The 17,712-nt window shown below is 34.5% G+C and overlaps 1 protein-coding gene across 1 annotated transcript; it reads right to left on the bottom strand.

The window, feature by feature from the left end:
• Positions 1-1,616: 1,616 nt before the first annotated feature.
• Positions 1,617-9,411, bottom strand: LOC115440941 (tol-Pal system protein TolA). The gene is made up of 5 exons (XM_030165466.2): positions 9,323-9,411; positions 9,022-9,071; positions 7,398-7,900; positions 3,157-3,360; positions 1,617-2,435 (listed from the first exon to the last, which is right to left on the bottom strand). The coding sequence occupies exons 2-5, from the start codon at positions 9,053-9,055 to the stop codon at positions 2,244-2,246; spliced, it is 933 nt and encodes a 310-aa protein (XP_030021326.2). The 5' UTR covers positions 9,056-9,071; positions 9,323-9,411; the 3' UTR covers positions 1,617-2,243.
• Positions 9,412-17,712: the final 8,301 nt, after the last annotated feature.

Raw genomic sequence — 17,712 nt, 5'->3', positions numbered from 1 at the left:
AGGAAACAAAAAAATTCTATATGAACCCCGCTCCGTGTGCCATCAAATGCAATGCAATTTTACCGGGCCCGTTAAAACAAATGTCTATATTGAAATTAAACTTATTTTCGGATTCTATCGGGGACAATCCCCCCCGTGACCATGAAGGCTGCAAAGTCTTCGAAACGTCGGGAAAAAATAAAATACAAAAAACCACGATAAAATCCGAAAATAAGTTTAATTTCAATGTCTAACATTCGCGTAAACATAAGAAATCAAAATGTCTATATTGTTTAATAGAGCTTTGCTTATTGTGAGCATGTTAGTTTCGCACAAATCCTTAAAATCATCTACCAAATATACTTGAACATAAAACTGTTGTATGGACTTAGAGCAAAATAATCTTGCTGTTTACAAGCAATCAATTTACCACTACGGCAACAAGTTGACAGCGTCTGCGTTATGCATTAGGCATAGAATAGACAATTAATGAATTATATAATATAGAGTCGTATAAATAAAATACTTATAATAGCATAACATTTTTAGTATTAAATGAATATACTATAATAATAATATAGATTCCCAGCGCAAATTCAGGATTTCGACTAGAAGGACGCAATTTTTGTTTCGAAAAGGTATTCAAAGAGCTATTAAAGTCGCAAATAGATCATTAGGTAGTTATTTATTAGTTATGATCATTGTAAAGCATTTCACATCGTTTTAATGAAAGTACGAACCTATTTCGGGCTTACATGCCTCCATCGAATGGCATCCTTCCTTCCCATTCCGCTTCCTTAAGATCTGTATCTACCAAAAGCAATTAACTACGAGTTCTAGCTACTCGTTTTGTTCTAAAATCTAAAACAGCGTACTAAATACTATTCTAAATGTCTACTTATTGGTCTATACTTCTTTGCTATTAACACTACTTTTAAATTTTGAGTTGAAAAATTAAGAGTCATTTGACCACATATAGGACTCTCACACATGTAGGTACTTAATCTCTTAAATTTTTAGCACGAAAAGTAGATACCCCCTTGATTTTCATAAAAACAGTCAAAACAACTGTGTTTTAGTAAAGGTACCCAAATAATTAGTTAATAAATATTAAATGTATGTAGATAAGTTTGTCAAACACTACTTTATTTAAGTAACTATTATTTTTTTTTGTTTGCAAGCTGAAAAGGCAAAAAGGTTTGTTAGTCAGTCAATAAGTGAGATGTCAAAGTCAACAGTCATCAGGACATCAGTCAAGTCTCGTCACAATCATATAAAAATAAAAAATGTAATAACAACAATATTTTATTTTCACAACATTGTTGGTTTCAATCCACTTTGCCACTTTGGTGTATGACATCGCACTTAAATGTTGTTAGTAACTGTTGCAGTAACATAGCACGCAACGCAACGTGCAACGTTGCCTAAACTGTATTATTAAACCTTTTGGGTAATGTTGAAGAGATTTTGTTAAAGTTATGATGTTAAATACAAAGAAATAAATCAAAGTTAAATGAAAAACATATGATGAACTAAAAAAAACAATAAGAAATTAAATGATTTCGATATAAAGAGTGCGAATGATAAATTATTGAAAGGACATGACAGAAACAAACGAAAAATGAAGATATTATGAATGATGCTATGAAAAAAAAGAATAATAAAGAATTATATGAGATGCTTAAAATTACTTATGGAAATGAGAGAAACATATAAAAAAATTAACCCCAGTGTTTAAAAATGCAGTTTACGTTCGAAACTTCTACGGCTGTTGCGTGTTCTCGTTGCATGTTATGTTACGAGGTGCTTGCTCGCTGTACTTGCAGACATTTTTGCAGTATAACTAAATGGTTATACAAGAACAAAACTGAAAGCAGTTCGAAGCTGTTAATATATAAATTAGCTCTCAATTCATATAAAAGTAAAAAAATATCACAAGCACTTTTGATTCTATCACTATCTAAATTATTTACATAAACTAAGACTTAAAGTTTCCAATAGAAAGCACTACGAAATATTCCAAATGGTTCCAATAAATAATTTTATTTGGAATATTTTATTTTGTGTTCTATTATAAACTTGAAGATATGTCTGGACGTTTATGAACTGTCATTAATGGATGATTTTAATTTTTTATCAAAATTTGAAGATAATATTTTTTGCAATATTCATTTTGTTTAAAATTCCAATGCGCCGAATCATCCACCAACATCCAGCGTTCAAAAACGAACAGAACTCAAGACGAATCGCCTAAAACCTTAAAGCTACTGGTGTTGGAAGTCCGACGATAGGTTATAATACTCCTGGCTGTCCTGCTCCTTGCTTGGCGATACTTTGTACTCCTCGTAAGCCGTACCTTCATGGGAAGAGTCTTGATGCTTGTTGGCGCTGAGTCCTGCAGCCGCTGCCTTTGCCGCCGCCTCGGCCGCGTTGGCCTGGGCTTGTTGAGCAGCAGCCTATGGAATTACACAGTTGTTTATTGCTACTATTCAATTGATGATCAGAGTATCCAGTGGTGAGATAATCAAAGTTGACACTGCTGATTAAGAGACGGTGCAACGCCTACCATAAAGTAAAATTCCTACTAATCTTGTTTATTAGTAAAAGTATGAGAAAGAAATAAGATGATAGATAATTTTACTTGTAGATAAATATGTATGAAATTTCGGAAGTAATGAAATAAGTTAAAGAAATAATAGAGTAAGAACAGAAATGCTGAAGAAAAAACAGAAAGTTTAGGTTAGTGTTTATTGTAATAAATAACATTAAGTGCCGAGTGTGTATTGTTCAGAAGATCAATGACATCTTTATGTCTTCTATAACGTACACCATTGAGTTCTTCTTTGCTTCCTGTTTTAGAAAAGAGTACTTTTAGTAACTCCATAAAAGATTACAAAATATAACCTATAGAATATAACGTAAACCTTCATAGGTGCTAAAACATTTAGCTTTACTATTGTCACTTTACAGCAAATATTACCTAAATCCTAATTAAAATTGCCAGACATACAATTTCTCATTCCACTAGTTTAGTAACCCAACTACCTATAAGAACTCAAACAAGTCTGGAAAGCAATTGCAACTTTCAGTTAGACTTTAAAAACAATTAATCATGAAATTCCCCATTAATGAGCGGGTATATTTCATCTATCATATACCGATGAAACTTTTTCTTACCTGAGCCTTCCTGGCAGCAGCCTGGGTAGCCTCGAAGTCAATTCTGACTCCATGCAGCTGCTCCTGGAGGGTATGCAGTCTCTGTCTAGCAGCGCCCACCATGGCGGTCTGTGCTCCGAGCTCTCCTGCGGCTTGCGATGCGGCTTCGTTTGCGTTCTCTGATGTGGCTTGCGCCGCGTTCAAAGCCGCTTGGATTACGTTCACCTGTTTTGAAGAGAAAACAAGTTAGATAGGGAATTTTAATTTGAAACGTAGCTTGGATAAGTCACGCGACAATATAAGTAAGATGGCAGTAACTGAATGACAACATAAACCTAGAACCTATTATCAAACTTAAGGCAAACTCTTAAACCTTCAACTGTTCTAAGTCTATGCCCCGTAGAAATGAAACCTTTATATTAATGTATTACATTATTCAACCACAACTTTTACTGCCTAGAAATTACACCAATTGCGGTTTAACCTATCCGGTTACACTTGACCGTGAAAACTTAACCAGAAGAAAACGCGAGGGCATAGAAGGTGTCATATCAAGTTACAGATTCCCTTTCACCTTCACTTGTGGTTAGATAAATTTCATATACATAAATTTATACACATGCACATCACGCAATTATACAGAGGCGCAACCAAGGCCCCCACTTTTCGCTAAGCGTGATAGTGGGCGAGCCTATCGCCATATCGTTCACAAATTCCAGACTCCGGGCTGGACTGAGCAGAAAAACCCAAATATCACTTTGCCCGACCCGGGATTCGAACAGGACCTCAGAGCACTACCGTGTCGCACATACAGTACAGCTATGCCACTGAGGCAGTTATAAATCATCAATCACTTAAATTTACATACTGGCTTACTAATTTAAAAAATACCAAGTCGAATTTATCTTTAGGAGGAAAGTCAGCCGCGTATATAAATTTATTATGTGTATTATAATACCTAATAATGAAGTCATAGTTAAAAGCTGATCTATTTTTTATACCGTTGAATGCCATGGTGTGCAGTCGGTAGTCTAATGCTTTAAGTATTTAGTACCTATCTACCTTCAGGCATCTTTCACCACACTGATTTTAACAAAGTTAAAACCTATCAATTGTGGTTACTAATTACGAAAAAATAATTGAGGTCAAGAGGCAACACAGTAAGGTGTAAGTTAATTAATAATATCAGCCCTGTATTAATTACTGTCCCGCTGCTGGGCACGGGCCTCCTCTATGGGGATTAGGCCTTAGTCCACGCACCCTAGTGGACCCTAGTCCGCTCGCACGCTGGCCTAGTGCGGGTTGGTAAGTTAGGTAAATTAATTGCTATCTAAAAAACTGTATACGTAAGCTTCATAGTGTAATCGAAACCGTCACCTTATGACCTTGTCGTAAATTTCAATCTTCTTCACAATAAGGAATCGTTATATCAGAGTATGTTTCCAAACTACCGATAGTCAAACAATGCAGGAAATTGGGGCGTGACGATCACAAGAACTGGTGTGAATAATGGACAGTTTGGCAACTAATGAAATTTGATGTGTAACAAATATCATCAACATTTAAAGCTGTATATTGTAAACATATTTTTTCAACCATAACTTTATAGAAGAAAGTGTAAACTAGATATTTCAATATAAAAGCTACCCATGCTTTGTTTCCAGGGGGAAAATATAAAATGTAAACTATATTCTTTTCATATAATCACCTTGACAATCACACTAAATAAAACTAAGTCGAAGCTAAGAGCTTGGCATCATAGAGAAGAAAGGTAATCAAGACTAAACGGATAATGTAGATATTGACCAATTGGCAATAGCCCAAATTTTTTTTATTAACTCTTTTCTCTGTATACATTTGACCTAGGACTTACTCCGAAAGATGCCACATCATTGCCAATCGTGATAAGCAATGCCAGAGCGAAACAGTTGACTACCGATTTTTTCCAGAAATTTCGTTGACCGTAATGGCGTTTGAAATCTTCAATTAGCTACTTCTTTGCTTTCTTACACCCTTTTACAACAACTAATGCTTTATACATAGAACGTTTGATTGCATTTCAACACACGGCGTACGTTTTTAATTATCCAGCTTTACGATAAAAGAATTCGTTTGCGACCTAGATAAATGATTTTCCTTCGTCGTTCGGTGTTAAAAAATTAATGAGTTTTTTTTTTATTGATTTCATTTCGACATTAGTAGCAAATTGGTAAATGTAACGTCTTTCTTAACTGTTCGTTTCTGTCGCAAGTATCGTTTCGGAGTTTCAAGTTACAAAACACCATAGTTGGTAATCGATTACGAACTGTCCAAGTTCGAGGTTTCTTGTACAATACTAATTGTATCACGTATTTAGACGTTTAATGAGTTTTACTTAACATTTTGTCAACTTTCTGTTTGGTTGGGTGGCATTTGGAAACCTTGTCATATTATTTTATAGCAATTAGTTTTGCTTTTCCATTCTGGTGAAGCTTTGTCCTATGCATACGACTATATCGTCCCAGACGTCTGCTTCGATGCGTCCTCATTGTAAGGCGTTACTTTAATAAAAAATAGAAAATAACATTTTAATCAATTAAAAAAATTGTTTGGTATTAAAACCAAACCATTTTGTGCCAATATTTCAAGGAAAACTTTTTTCTGTTAAAACAGGTAAGTACTTATGTCCAAAGTTTTCGCGAAGTATTTTATGACGGGTTTTGACAACTTTTTCATAAACACCTAACACATAATTTATATTACATGCTCTAAAGACATATTATATGTATAAAATATAATGGATGTCTAATCGAGTCGAGTTATTCTTATATGTACGCAAAACACTTTCTTTTGTATAATAGTGAACCTTATTAAATCAATCAGCTTAAAATGCATAATAAATTTCCTCCAAAAACAACACGCTCAACATATAAAATGATACCGCCAAAAATTCCTCAAAAATAAACTTGCGAAAACCAATAACGTCACAAACCGCAATAATGCAATAAATTTGACTCATTGTGCTATAATTTTCAATTAAACACGGTGACAGTTTCAACGTGCAAATTGGGTAACACATTCCGTTTATGTTTCAAGGTTTTTATAAGTTAAGTAATTATAATTTTTATTGCAATCAAAAATATTGTTATTTTATCGATTTATATCATGACAAGAATGCCATTGCCTCAATGATACTTAAAAAGTTACCAGCCACGCCCTAACAAATTAAAAAAGTAAAAAGTATTCTGTACGCATATCTACACATTCATTTTTAATCAAGAATTAAATCGAACGAATAAAAAACGGAAGACGTTGCTAGTATTGTCATTTACGCGTAGTGTATGCGAACAAACGTCCCAAATCAATTTCGAGATTAATTTGCACGTGCTAATCGGATTGTCTTTAGTGTCGTAAAATTAGTGATTGCTCATTACAATGTTTTATGATAATTTAAAATAAAAATACGATACTTGGTTTGTTAACAGATAATTCCATTTTAAAATTTTTAGAGATGCGTTTTGTTTTGTACCTAACGGTCACATTTAAATATTATTATCTAAAGCACATTTGCTCATTTCTTTTAAATTATAAATTATCATGTAATATTTTTACACTTCAGTTTGGTTGAAAGAAATTACGTAAATTAGTTTTCCTGTCTTTCTATTAAAAAAAAAATACACTAAGATCTTACTTCACAGATTTACGCAACATGTTTTTCTTGGCGCTCGTTCTTTTACTTTTTTTGTTGTTGCGTGTTTTACAGCAGTTTCAGTTACATTGCAAAAATGATTGTATTAATAAAAACTATGGTTAAAACTAATGAGATCATTGCCGACTTAATTGTCATTCATTTAGGTATTTGGAGATACGGCCTAATTTTTTACGCAATGAAGAAATAAGGAACAAGGACTGATAAAATTAATGCATAGTTCTTTTTGTAAAACACCAAATGCTTTTTGAGTGACAATGACGAACGCGTGACTGTCACGCTTTTAAACTCGATTCATTGACCTTAATACTCATATTGATTTGTGTACGAACGTGAGAGTACATGTTGGAATTTCATTTGTATTTCCATAGTTTTTTGGCCAAGCCAGTGGTTACTTTTTACAGCTAGTTTTTGTGATTTACACACGCCAATACGATGAATCTATTTACTCTTACACTAAATATGACGTGCCTGATAAAAAAAATGAAATGATCTTAAAACAACCCGCTTTTCCATTGCGCGTCATAGTTACGATTCTGATAATCCCAAAAATTGCGTTCGGAATTCCACTCACCTGGTGCATAGCTTGTTGCGCGGCCTGGGCGGCAGCCTGAGCGGCTCTCTTCGCCTGTTGCAGCTGCATCTCCTCACCCTGAAGTCCAACCTTGGCATCTCTCACTTGCTGTTCCAATCCAGACAGGATGACTTGTTTACCGGCAAGCGCTGCCTGCGCTGTGGCACTGGCCTGGGCGGCTGACTGGGCAAGGGTATTCTTAGCTACGTAAGCAGCTTGGTACGCTGCAGCGGCTTGATTGCCTAGAGCAGTCTTCGCCTGATTGGCTGATCCGACAGCGATGGTTCTCAACCCACTGCCCTGACTGAAGCCTTTTTTAGCACCACCGCCGCCGCCAGACGCCGCTGCCTGCACGTCTTGGATGTAAGCGTCGTAGTGGCTGGCTGACTCCTGGGGATCTTGGGCTTGTCCCTGTTGTGAGTTGTCGTAGTCGTACTCGTACTCAGCGTGCTGGATGCTATCCCTGGCTGGTGTCGGGGCTGCTGCGGCAAGGGTGAGGGTGCCTGAAAAAATATGAGGTTAGAAGATATCGTCCAGGTATTTTCATTGAACTTGAAATTTTTTGCCCCATTGCATTTGGGACTTGCGTCAAGATTTAGTTTATTGAAACACCTAGTTAAAAAACTGTATTTCTATTCAAATAATAATGCACCAATTATAAACACTAGTTGGCTTTGGGTGATAAAATAAAAAACCGATACAATCAATTGTTAAACTAGATTGTCCGTAACTGAGTTACCCTGATTTGGTAAATGATGTTAGCTGATTTTAAAATAGAATATTTTTTTATGTACCGATGTTTAAGACAATTTCAAAGTATTTCGCAGTTTAATAAAAAAAAGTTTGATTAAAGTGTTGATTGTATGAAGCGGAAAAATATATTTCCTGTAATTACATGTTAAGATGTGACGTAAAAAATATTTAATAAAAATGTAAAGAAATTAGAAATGGGAAAAACACGCACTTGAATATTTTTATTACGTATAAATATGATCTAACGCACACCGATGCGTTGATTCGCGTGATCGATCGCTTCCGATTGTTTTTTTTTATTTGCATTTCTGTCGGGTAACGTTGTGTAAATGCGTTATGTTTCAATTACATGCTCTTTAATAATAATCTGTTCTCATAAGTCGTACCCAATTAGTTTGAAAAACCGTAAGAAAAATTTACTTCATTGGGAATTTTTTTATTAAGAAACATTTATTTTCGAAAAGAATAAGTATTTGTTTATGGTTTTATTACTTATATTAAGAAAAGTAATCCTCTATCTTTCCAACAAATTCTTAACATGTCTTATGTGGTGGCCTGTGGCAAAAATTGTTTCTAAGTTTACATAATATATTAAAAACTAAAATATTAATCACGTAAGCTACAACCCTTAGCCAAAAATATATAAGTATCAAATAATATATATCGTTTTTAAATATATTGCAAATATGAAATCGGTTTTTTTCAGCATTTGCTTATATTTTATTAAATTAAATACATTTGGACGAGTCTCAAAAAGGTATCTCAGCCTTTTTTAACTAACTAAAATGTTACTTATGCTTTCATTGAATACATAGGGAAAACATTTGAAGCCAAAAATGCGCTTTTAAGAATATTGAAGTATAAAACTTACAGATGCACAATAACAAGGTCCTGGTGATCTTCATGGTGACTATTGTCGAACTGAAACGACACGTGCGGTGGACTGATTAGCACTTTACAAATAAAATTAATTTAAAAATTAATTAAATATATTTTAAAATTAATTAAAACACATCAAAATTTTAAATGACATCAATTTTAAAAACAGAATTAATATAATGATTCAAAACTGCACCATGTAACACTTTTATGGCAGTAAAATTTTATAGAAAATATTTAAAATTATAAAAAATATTTCAAACACCAAACACTTAAATTAAATTAATTCTAACCTTCCAATACTTTCGCTAATATTTGAATTTGTAACGGTTTAGGTCGCGGGGGTGTTTTGGACCCCTTGACTCTGCGGTCTGTGTGGCAATGTACAGACTGACAAGAATTACTTGTATTTATAGCGAAAGAACGGTGACCAAGCCGACCGCCTGATCGGGGATACCTACAGAGTTGTTCGAACAAAAAAACTAAAAAAGTAGTCACGATTTTTTATACAATTAAAGGCAGAAGACTTGAATCGAACCCCTTTGTGATTTAACAAGCATAAAGTTTTGAAAATATTGGTGAAAGTGAATGCGTATTTTATTATGGACTCGATTATTGTATAATCATGATGTTTTTCAAAATTCTACGCGCTGATATTATGCAAACCAAAATTCACAATGATAAGAAAATATAAAAAATATTTTATTCATAAAGTGACCGACAGAAATTGTTGTTTTCTTTGATACTATTGAGACATTTCGTTAATTATAATCAAACCCATTCATTAAAATGACGACGACTAAGTTAAATAATTATATTGTTTTAAACTATTTAGCCTCTGCGGGTTAGGTATTAAAACATAAATTATTCAAAGAGAAAAAAACGAAGTGTAATATATACTTAATATTAGATATTAGAAGGTAGTAAGCAGCTAGTAAACTACATCAAATGTAATTAAAGAAATAATAGCATTAAAAATAAGAATAATATAGACGACTATTATATTTTTTTTATTTTCCTGAATCTAGTATTAAATCTGTCACACATGTTATTGAATTTGCATTTTACGTAAATCATTATTGCTCAATAGCAGCTCTGTTAAAGAGTTAAAGCTGCCTTTAAATAAACTTATGTATTAATCACACATAATAACTAATCAAATTATATTTAGCAATATTTGTGTGTTTCGTGCTTTCTACATTTATTTTTCTAACCCCAATTAATGTACTGTTGTAACAGCTCTATGAATATCAAAAAGATCTTATTAACGCAGGGCGTAAACCAACACAATTATATCACAAAGTTATCCTAGGTTATGATGCAAATCTGAAGCATGAATGTAAGTATTCTTTTTAATTCATGCTCCGCAATTTATTATTCTATGTTTATTTTCAGGTCTTATTTGTTGAGTGGTTGCCTGGCTAGAAATTATGAAATCGATCTTTTGTTGTTTTGATAAATTGTTGATTATCTTGAAATTGGATTATTCTTAACATTTTTGTTTCTATTATTTTGTTATTTTTGTTTATATTGTTGACAAATGTTATCATATTGCAATTTCTCAACCATCTTAACAGTTAAACAAGTCATGTCAATGTTAAGAAACTGTTGAGGTCAGATGTTATAGGTACAACGTCGAGTCAAGACTAGGAACTTCGACGCCATTATAACTCCTTTAAACTTCTGAGTCGCTAAAGAGATAATCCTGGAGTTTCATTGTTGTTAGTTGCAGTCATGGTTAGGTTTATAGTCACAAAACAAAGAGAAAAATAAATTTCTATGTGGAAAAGAACCACATTAATTTCAGAGCGTATAGTATTGTTATTTATTTATCTATTTTCCACATACAACTATTTTACAGGTAATACCCAATACAATAGTACTACAATAGTTATTATAATTTTTATTAAGTATTACTTCTATTACACAAGCGGCCGATGTGAATTCCGTTAAAGAACATGAAAATATATCAATCTGGTTGACAAAGCATTGAGCACACGCATCATATAATAACATATGTAACTAAAAAAAATGTCTAGAAAGGAAGTTGAACCCAGACCCTCATCGCTTTTACACAACGTAACAAACGAAAGTTTGAAAATACTTGACTGCGAATAATTTCCGCGAATTACCAACAAAACCTATCGAATTATTGGAAAGCGAACGCACTGCAACAAAACTAAATCGTGTTGTTCGTGATTTATTACAAATAAATAAAAAAGAAAGGGTTCGCGTCTTGTAATAGGCGGATGACCCCGGCTTACAATATTTTGCGGAAGAGGCGAGATGGCAATGGGCTGAGGGATGGTAGGTTTTCTAGGTGGAAGGTTTTTCATGTCCGTGAGTCTAGGAGCACTCCATCCATATGCTTATATATTTATGCCGCCAAACAGCATTATGCCCTTTCCGACACCTATAGGTAAATAACGTCAAATGAAGTGTGAATAAGCAATAAGGCAGGGCGGCATATCTATGCCGTTCGTCTAGAGATGTTTAGGTATATCTCTTGCTGGGTGGACATTTTCTTTAATTCACTTAATATCCGGTGCAGTGAAGCCGCCTTGCTGTATTTTTATATAAAATATATAATTATATAAATAATTACTTTAGCCTATGTATTAACTAAGTAATAAGAAACAGAATATTTAAAGCCTCAGACTGACGAGTACAGTGCAATTATAATTTAATACATAATTCTGGTTGATGTTGCCACGGTTTGAGGTTATGTTACTAGGTGAGCAGCTAACTCGTCATGTCATTCAATGGATAGGAAAGAACCAACTCCTTTATACCATTAATACTATAGGCTAACCTGTCTGACTACATCAAATCAAATAAAAACAGTTTTCCACAAACATGGTCATATGATGTTAAATATAACATTTATTATGTGTAACATGTATTACGTTTTAATGGCATGCAAAATTTTATATATGTACTTACAATTTAAATTAGGTAAGCCTGATTACCCAAATCATTTTTTAAAGTATTTGTTGTTTGTTAAGGAAGCAAAACTGCAAATTATATAACTTAATTTAAACATTAGGTAAAAATTGGCGATCGCAAATAATTTACTGTAATAGGACAAACTTGCAAATAGGCTACAAGTTGTAGGGTTGTCAACTGTTTGATAATTATTAAAGAATAATATGAACTGAGAGAATTAATAAAGTCCCTTTTTCTCTGTCTGGCATTTTTCTGGGATAGTACCAGGTACCGCCAAACTTTTTATACGTTTTCACTTCGCCTGAATTTCAACAATCAAGTTATTTTTATCTGTATGAGACCAATAGTTTTCATATTATATTCCGCTAAAACGTTACTAGGGCGCTTTTTTTACTGTCTGCCTGTGCATGTTTTGTTCTACAAGTGTAATGGACAAATTGTAAGGTCTTTTTCATTTGTTAAGCATTAGGACACCACAACTGGAAATAGAAACATTTGTTTTTTTTTTTTAATTTAGCTCTTTATTATAATAAATGAAAATAAGGTTGCCTAGTACCGGCGATAATAAAAATAAATATTTTCCATTGTCCATTTTAATAAACAGCAATCAAAATAACAGTGTGTTTGACAACCCTCGACAACGTGTTTATGCTAAATAATTGGTGGTCAGTGGTCTATTATTGCCTTTTAGTAATATTATTATGACGCAGTAGTACTTCATTACGCCCAATAACAGTATTCCTCCTTAAAAAAAAAAAATATAAAATTTCATAAGAGGTCTTTTCGCTCTGTTTCTTAGTTAGAGCTGTATTCCACGAGAGTCCATATAATTTGCTGAACAAAGTTATATCAAGTTTTGACTCCGTTGATATGTATGATAAAACATGTATGCTACAATAATACGTATAATATCATAGCTCCCTATTAAGTGTGAATATATAGCTCTATTCTGCAATATAAATACCCCAAAAAAAACTCAACGCACAAAATAATAATTCCAATATTCTTTCCTCCAAAACCCCTTTCTGGATAGTAATCGGTATCTCCGATGTTGATCTACCTGATAAGTACCACCATCACATCCATCCGATCATCCTAACTGATCTTGTCTATTCCTACCACCAAGCACAAGCATTACCATGTTTTGATTAGGATATTACGACAATAGTATAAATACTGCTCATCCCAAAACCTCAGCATAAACTCTACTCACATCCTCAGTAGTACTTACTTGTTACCTTAGGTTTAAACAAGGGAAAGTATACATTTTAACCTTGTCCTGGCGTATGTCTCTTTTCGTGTATTGTTATTTGTTACAGCTCATGTGACAACTCAAATGTACAATGCAATTGCTGATAATATTATTAATTTTAATTTATTTCATATACAGTCAATGCGAAAACAGAGAAATACATAAATATGCCTTAGGTTATACTTAACTGATTATAAGGCAAAATCAAATAGAAGATTAGCTGTCTCTCAAACTAAGCAAAAGCTTGAAAATACTTCGTTTAAAATTTTTTGTATATGCGCGGTGCGGATATGAGACACAAAGAGCTGTCAAGACAATTTTTTCAACTAAATCACTAAACTAAGCAACTTTTGACAAGACAGTCGCTTCAACTAAATCAATCAAATCAAAACAATAAAATGTAGGGGCGAAGCTAATAAATCAAACTAACGTAAAATCTCTATGCCTATTTAGGCAACCTTTATTCATCTCGGTTTCTTTAATTGCGTCCAAAGGCAGGCGAGCTTACAGCCTACAAAAGAAAGAGGACGCGCTCATGGACGTCGGCACAGTCAAGGCGTTGCTTTCCAAAAAAAAACTTATTTAGTGTTACACTATAGTAAATATATATTTTTAATATAATTACTATTTTAATGACGTATTTGTAGACAACTAAGTTTCATTTATGTGCCCGCTCATGCAAATACGTACGAACAAATAACAAGCTAGTTGGCTAAGAGATCTATTGAATATTTTTTCAAATATTGCCTCGCTTTCTAAGCCGAGGTGAAACTTTAAAAAACACTGGTCATTAAAACTACATAAACTAAGAACTTAGAACCAAAATAAAGGTTGAATGAGCAAAGATATACTGTTTACGGACGTCAATCGCACTATAGTGGAGTACTTTTTTTTAACGTGACATTATTTACCTTGCAAGGGTTGGCTTATAGAAACACACCGGGCTTTTTAGTGAGCGATGTAGTGATGTGGTGTACAAAGTTTTTTTTTTATATGTACGGGCACAACAAAGTAACCCTAATAGTAAGCGGAATAGAGTCCAAGTTCACATTCCAGCGATAGGCGTATCGATTGGATATGGCTTCCCGTATATTCTTTTTGTTTTCTATTAGCGTTAATAATTGTAGAAAGGCGTCTTGGATACGTTTCCAGATAGAGTGTAAGACCTTGCAAGTTTTCAATAATGTTATCAAAATTTATTTTTTGATCAAGTTGCTTAATTTGATTTCGTTTTTCTATAAAAAATATAAAACTTTTGGGTCAAATATGCCGTCAGCTTCCAATAAAGCGGCGTAGAAGTCCCTCCTAGCTGAATTTCGGCCGTGCGGGCAATCTCCACGGAGATCAGCCAGGTACGCAGGAAATATAATAGCGCACCAATGTGTACGCAATACACAGGTCTACTCTCTGTTCCTTCCCTCTCATAGTTCGGTGAGACGGCTCTCCGTCATTACGGGAGAGAGATCAAGCGCAGGACCAACGGCTTTACGTGCTTTCCTAGGCCCGAGGGCATCACACCACCAACTTCCCGACTCCGAGCTGCAACTAATTTTTAAGATGAAAAAACTTAGTCAATTTTCGCCCGACCACAAATTCGAACCAAAGACCTCAGCGCGGCAGTCGTACTTATACCGCGTACGCATTACAACTACGCCACCGAGGCAGTCGACGTTTAGAAGTCAGTCAAATCCTCCTACTGATTTAAAATATAGTAAAATTAAGTCAATCAGGTCGCTCTGCCATGCCTTTAAAAATAAAATACATGATAGAAACTTTTGTATGAGCTACTCGCTCACGAAAATCACATAGAGGACGGTTGAAGTAAAGTTACTGATCGCGAGAACTCCGAAGCTGCTTCGCACTGCATAAACCATAACGTTCATTTTGTGCAATTTTATGGTTTTATTTGGTGACAAATAAACAACTTTCAAAATCGTGCCGTTGTAACGTCTTTTATAACACTTTACCATCATTCGTGACTACGTATTTTGAGATTTTTGGGTCAACTGAAAACATCCAAGCGATGACTAATGGCTAGATATCCACATTGAAAAAAGAGTGCGTTCACAATGATTGAGGAGAACTATAAACTGCAGTAGGTACTAGATGTATTTAGTCTTTGATTATAATAATACTAATGACCGTATACTAAGGAGAATCTGTGATATTTTCAGGGCAGTTTTCTGTTATATAGCGACCGGAGCCGGATTTATATTTTTATGAGTGTAGGCTGCTGTATTTCCGCCGCCCCATGTCGGTAGTTTTATGTATGTGTGTAGGTTTCTGAAATACTTAATACTTTTCCATTTGTTGCTATTATGGAAGGTACTAAAGTTAAATAAACGAATGATTAATTAAATCGAGTGAGCGTCTTCTGAAATCTGCCGCCTCTAAGAGGCTACCGCCCATAGCTCGCGGCCTATACAGCCTATTTACAAATACTGATAGCGTCTCTATCTTGGTCGAGCTTTCACTGTAAACAAATCGTGACCCTACTTAAATAATGCCTTTTATTCCGCTAATTAGAGTAGAATTTACAATGAACACGAATAAAAAATACAGTTCCGATATCAAGCGTGTAATTATCTACATAAATAACTATTACACGAATATATACGAACATAACGAGACACGTAACATCGCGAACTGTAATTACACGGACTTCTTAGCACTACGTCTTTAATGACAGGAAATTCAATAAGATCGCTATGCAATGAAAGTATCGCGAGGGAAAGAAACCCCAGGTTTCCCTAAAACATTGCTTGTCAAAGTGGGGGACGCGTCTGCCAAGGAAGGAGTACCAATATGGAACGGGGGGGCGATAATGTAGATTTGGAAAAAATGTCTTTCCCTTAGGAACAGTACTTTATTTGGATAAAAGATCAACCCCTGTATGTGTATGCAAAATTTCACGATCGGTTAGAATAGTAAAGGCGTGTAGACGTTTCCAATAAACACATTATCTTTCACAATATTAGGATACTTGGTGAACCCCTGGGTTTCGGTTCCTTGCATTGAAGTGATGAGGGAAGGTTGGCAGTTTAGGTAGCAAGGTGACGTGGTAAAAAATACTTTAAGAACATCTGCTCTAAAAGAATCTTGAAAATACACGTATTCCATCACCATCAGGCCATCGTGGTCGACCAAGACCTAACTCCTCTCAATATTACCTACCAGTTTTTCACAGTCACAATATTTCTTAATAGACAATATAATTCTTATTCCGGTTACATAAGGTTTATTTTGTCACCAATAGTTTAGCAACGTAGTCGTCACGGATGGTGAACTGCAATCACGTGATGGGCGTTTTGTTGGTCAATGGTTGATGTAAGTGTTCGGTCTCTAGAGGCGAATGAAGGGAGACGCCAGGGTTGAGGCATCCATATTCACAAGGTACCCCAGAGACAAACGGTAATGAGTAATTTTTTATACCTTTTTTAAAATATTGTTATTGCTGATGATTGAGGAGACAAGCATGCCATTCGCCTGATGGTAAGTAATACGATTGCATCATAACCATTAGCAACACTTTAAAGAACTTTTAATTTTACATTACTGCGTGGTACTCCACTACGCTCGTCATCCTGAGATACAAGATGTTAAGCCTTATAATGTCCAGTAGTTACACTGGCTACAATGTCCTTCAAACCGGAATACAACAGTGACTACACACTGCTTCTTGGCGGCAGAAATAGACATTGCGGTGGTATCCAGGCGAACTCACACATATGAGAGACCTACCACCATACATATTGTATCTACATCTTTCAGTTTGTATAGCGTATGGACATCCAAGCGCCACTTGAGCCTCTTATTGAAAACTGTTTTCTTTCTTTCTTTATATACAAACACGCCTAAAATGTATTCGTTTAAGTCACGTAATAATTTCACAGGGCTCCAAAATACGAATTGAACAAAATAAATTGAATCATAATCTCGACTTAGATTTCTGTTTGAATAACAATTTCAACGGATTAAATCGATGTGATTCGGTTTATCATCGCCATTTTCAAAATAACGTATCAATGTAACTTGGATTGGATCACGTGAATATTTCTTAAACGAATTTATAACTTTTGAGTTGACTTTAAAACGTTAACTTTTCATTTTGGAAATCGGATTAACATATTTTTTACCAGAAAGGACCAAAAGAAATCGGTAATTAGTAGATAATGAATCCCCATCGCCCACAAAACACATAATCGTTGATGATTTATGTTTAGCAGGACGTTTGGAACTACGGGATTACCCTGTGATCCAGTATTACCCCAGCACAGGGAGCGTTAATGCTTCTTGAACAAAACAGTATTTTTATTTGTTTCTATGAGAAAGTGTGTCACTCCGTCAAGCCAATCCTTTCCAGACAAACGTGGCTTTACCACATAAACGGTTGCATCTATCAATATTAATAAAGTTATTGCATTTTTCAACACAATCATTGTCTCGTAGTTTCAATAGTTTCACGCAAACATCCGCCATTTCAAA

Source organism: Manduca sexta, chromosome 6 (assembly GCF_014839805.1).
Source record: "Manduca sexta isolate Smith_Timp_Sample1 chromosome 6, JHU_Msex_v1.0, whole genome shotgun sequence".
Lineage (NCBI taxonomy): Eukaryota > Metazoa > Arthropoda > Insecta > Lepidoptera > Sphingidae > Manduca > Manduca sexta.
Note: the sequence above shows the minus strand (reverse complement) of the source record. Positions and strands in the feature narration are given on the sequence as shown.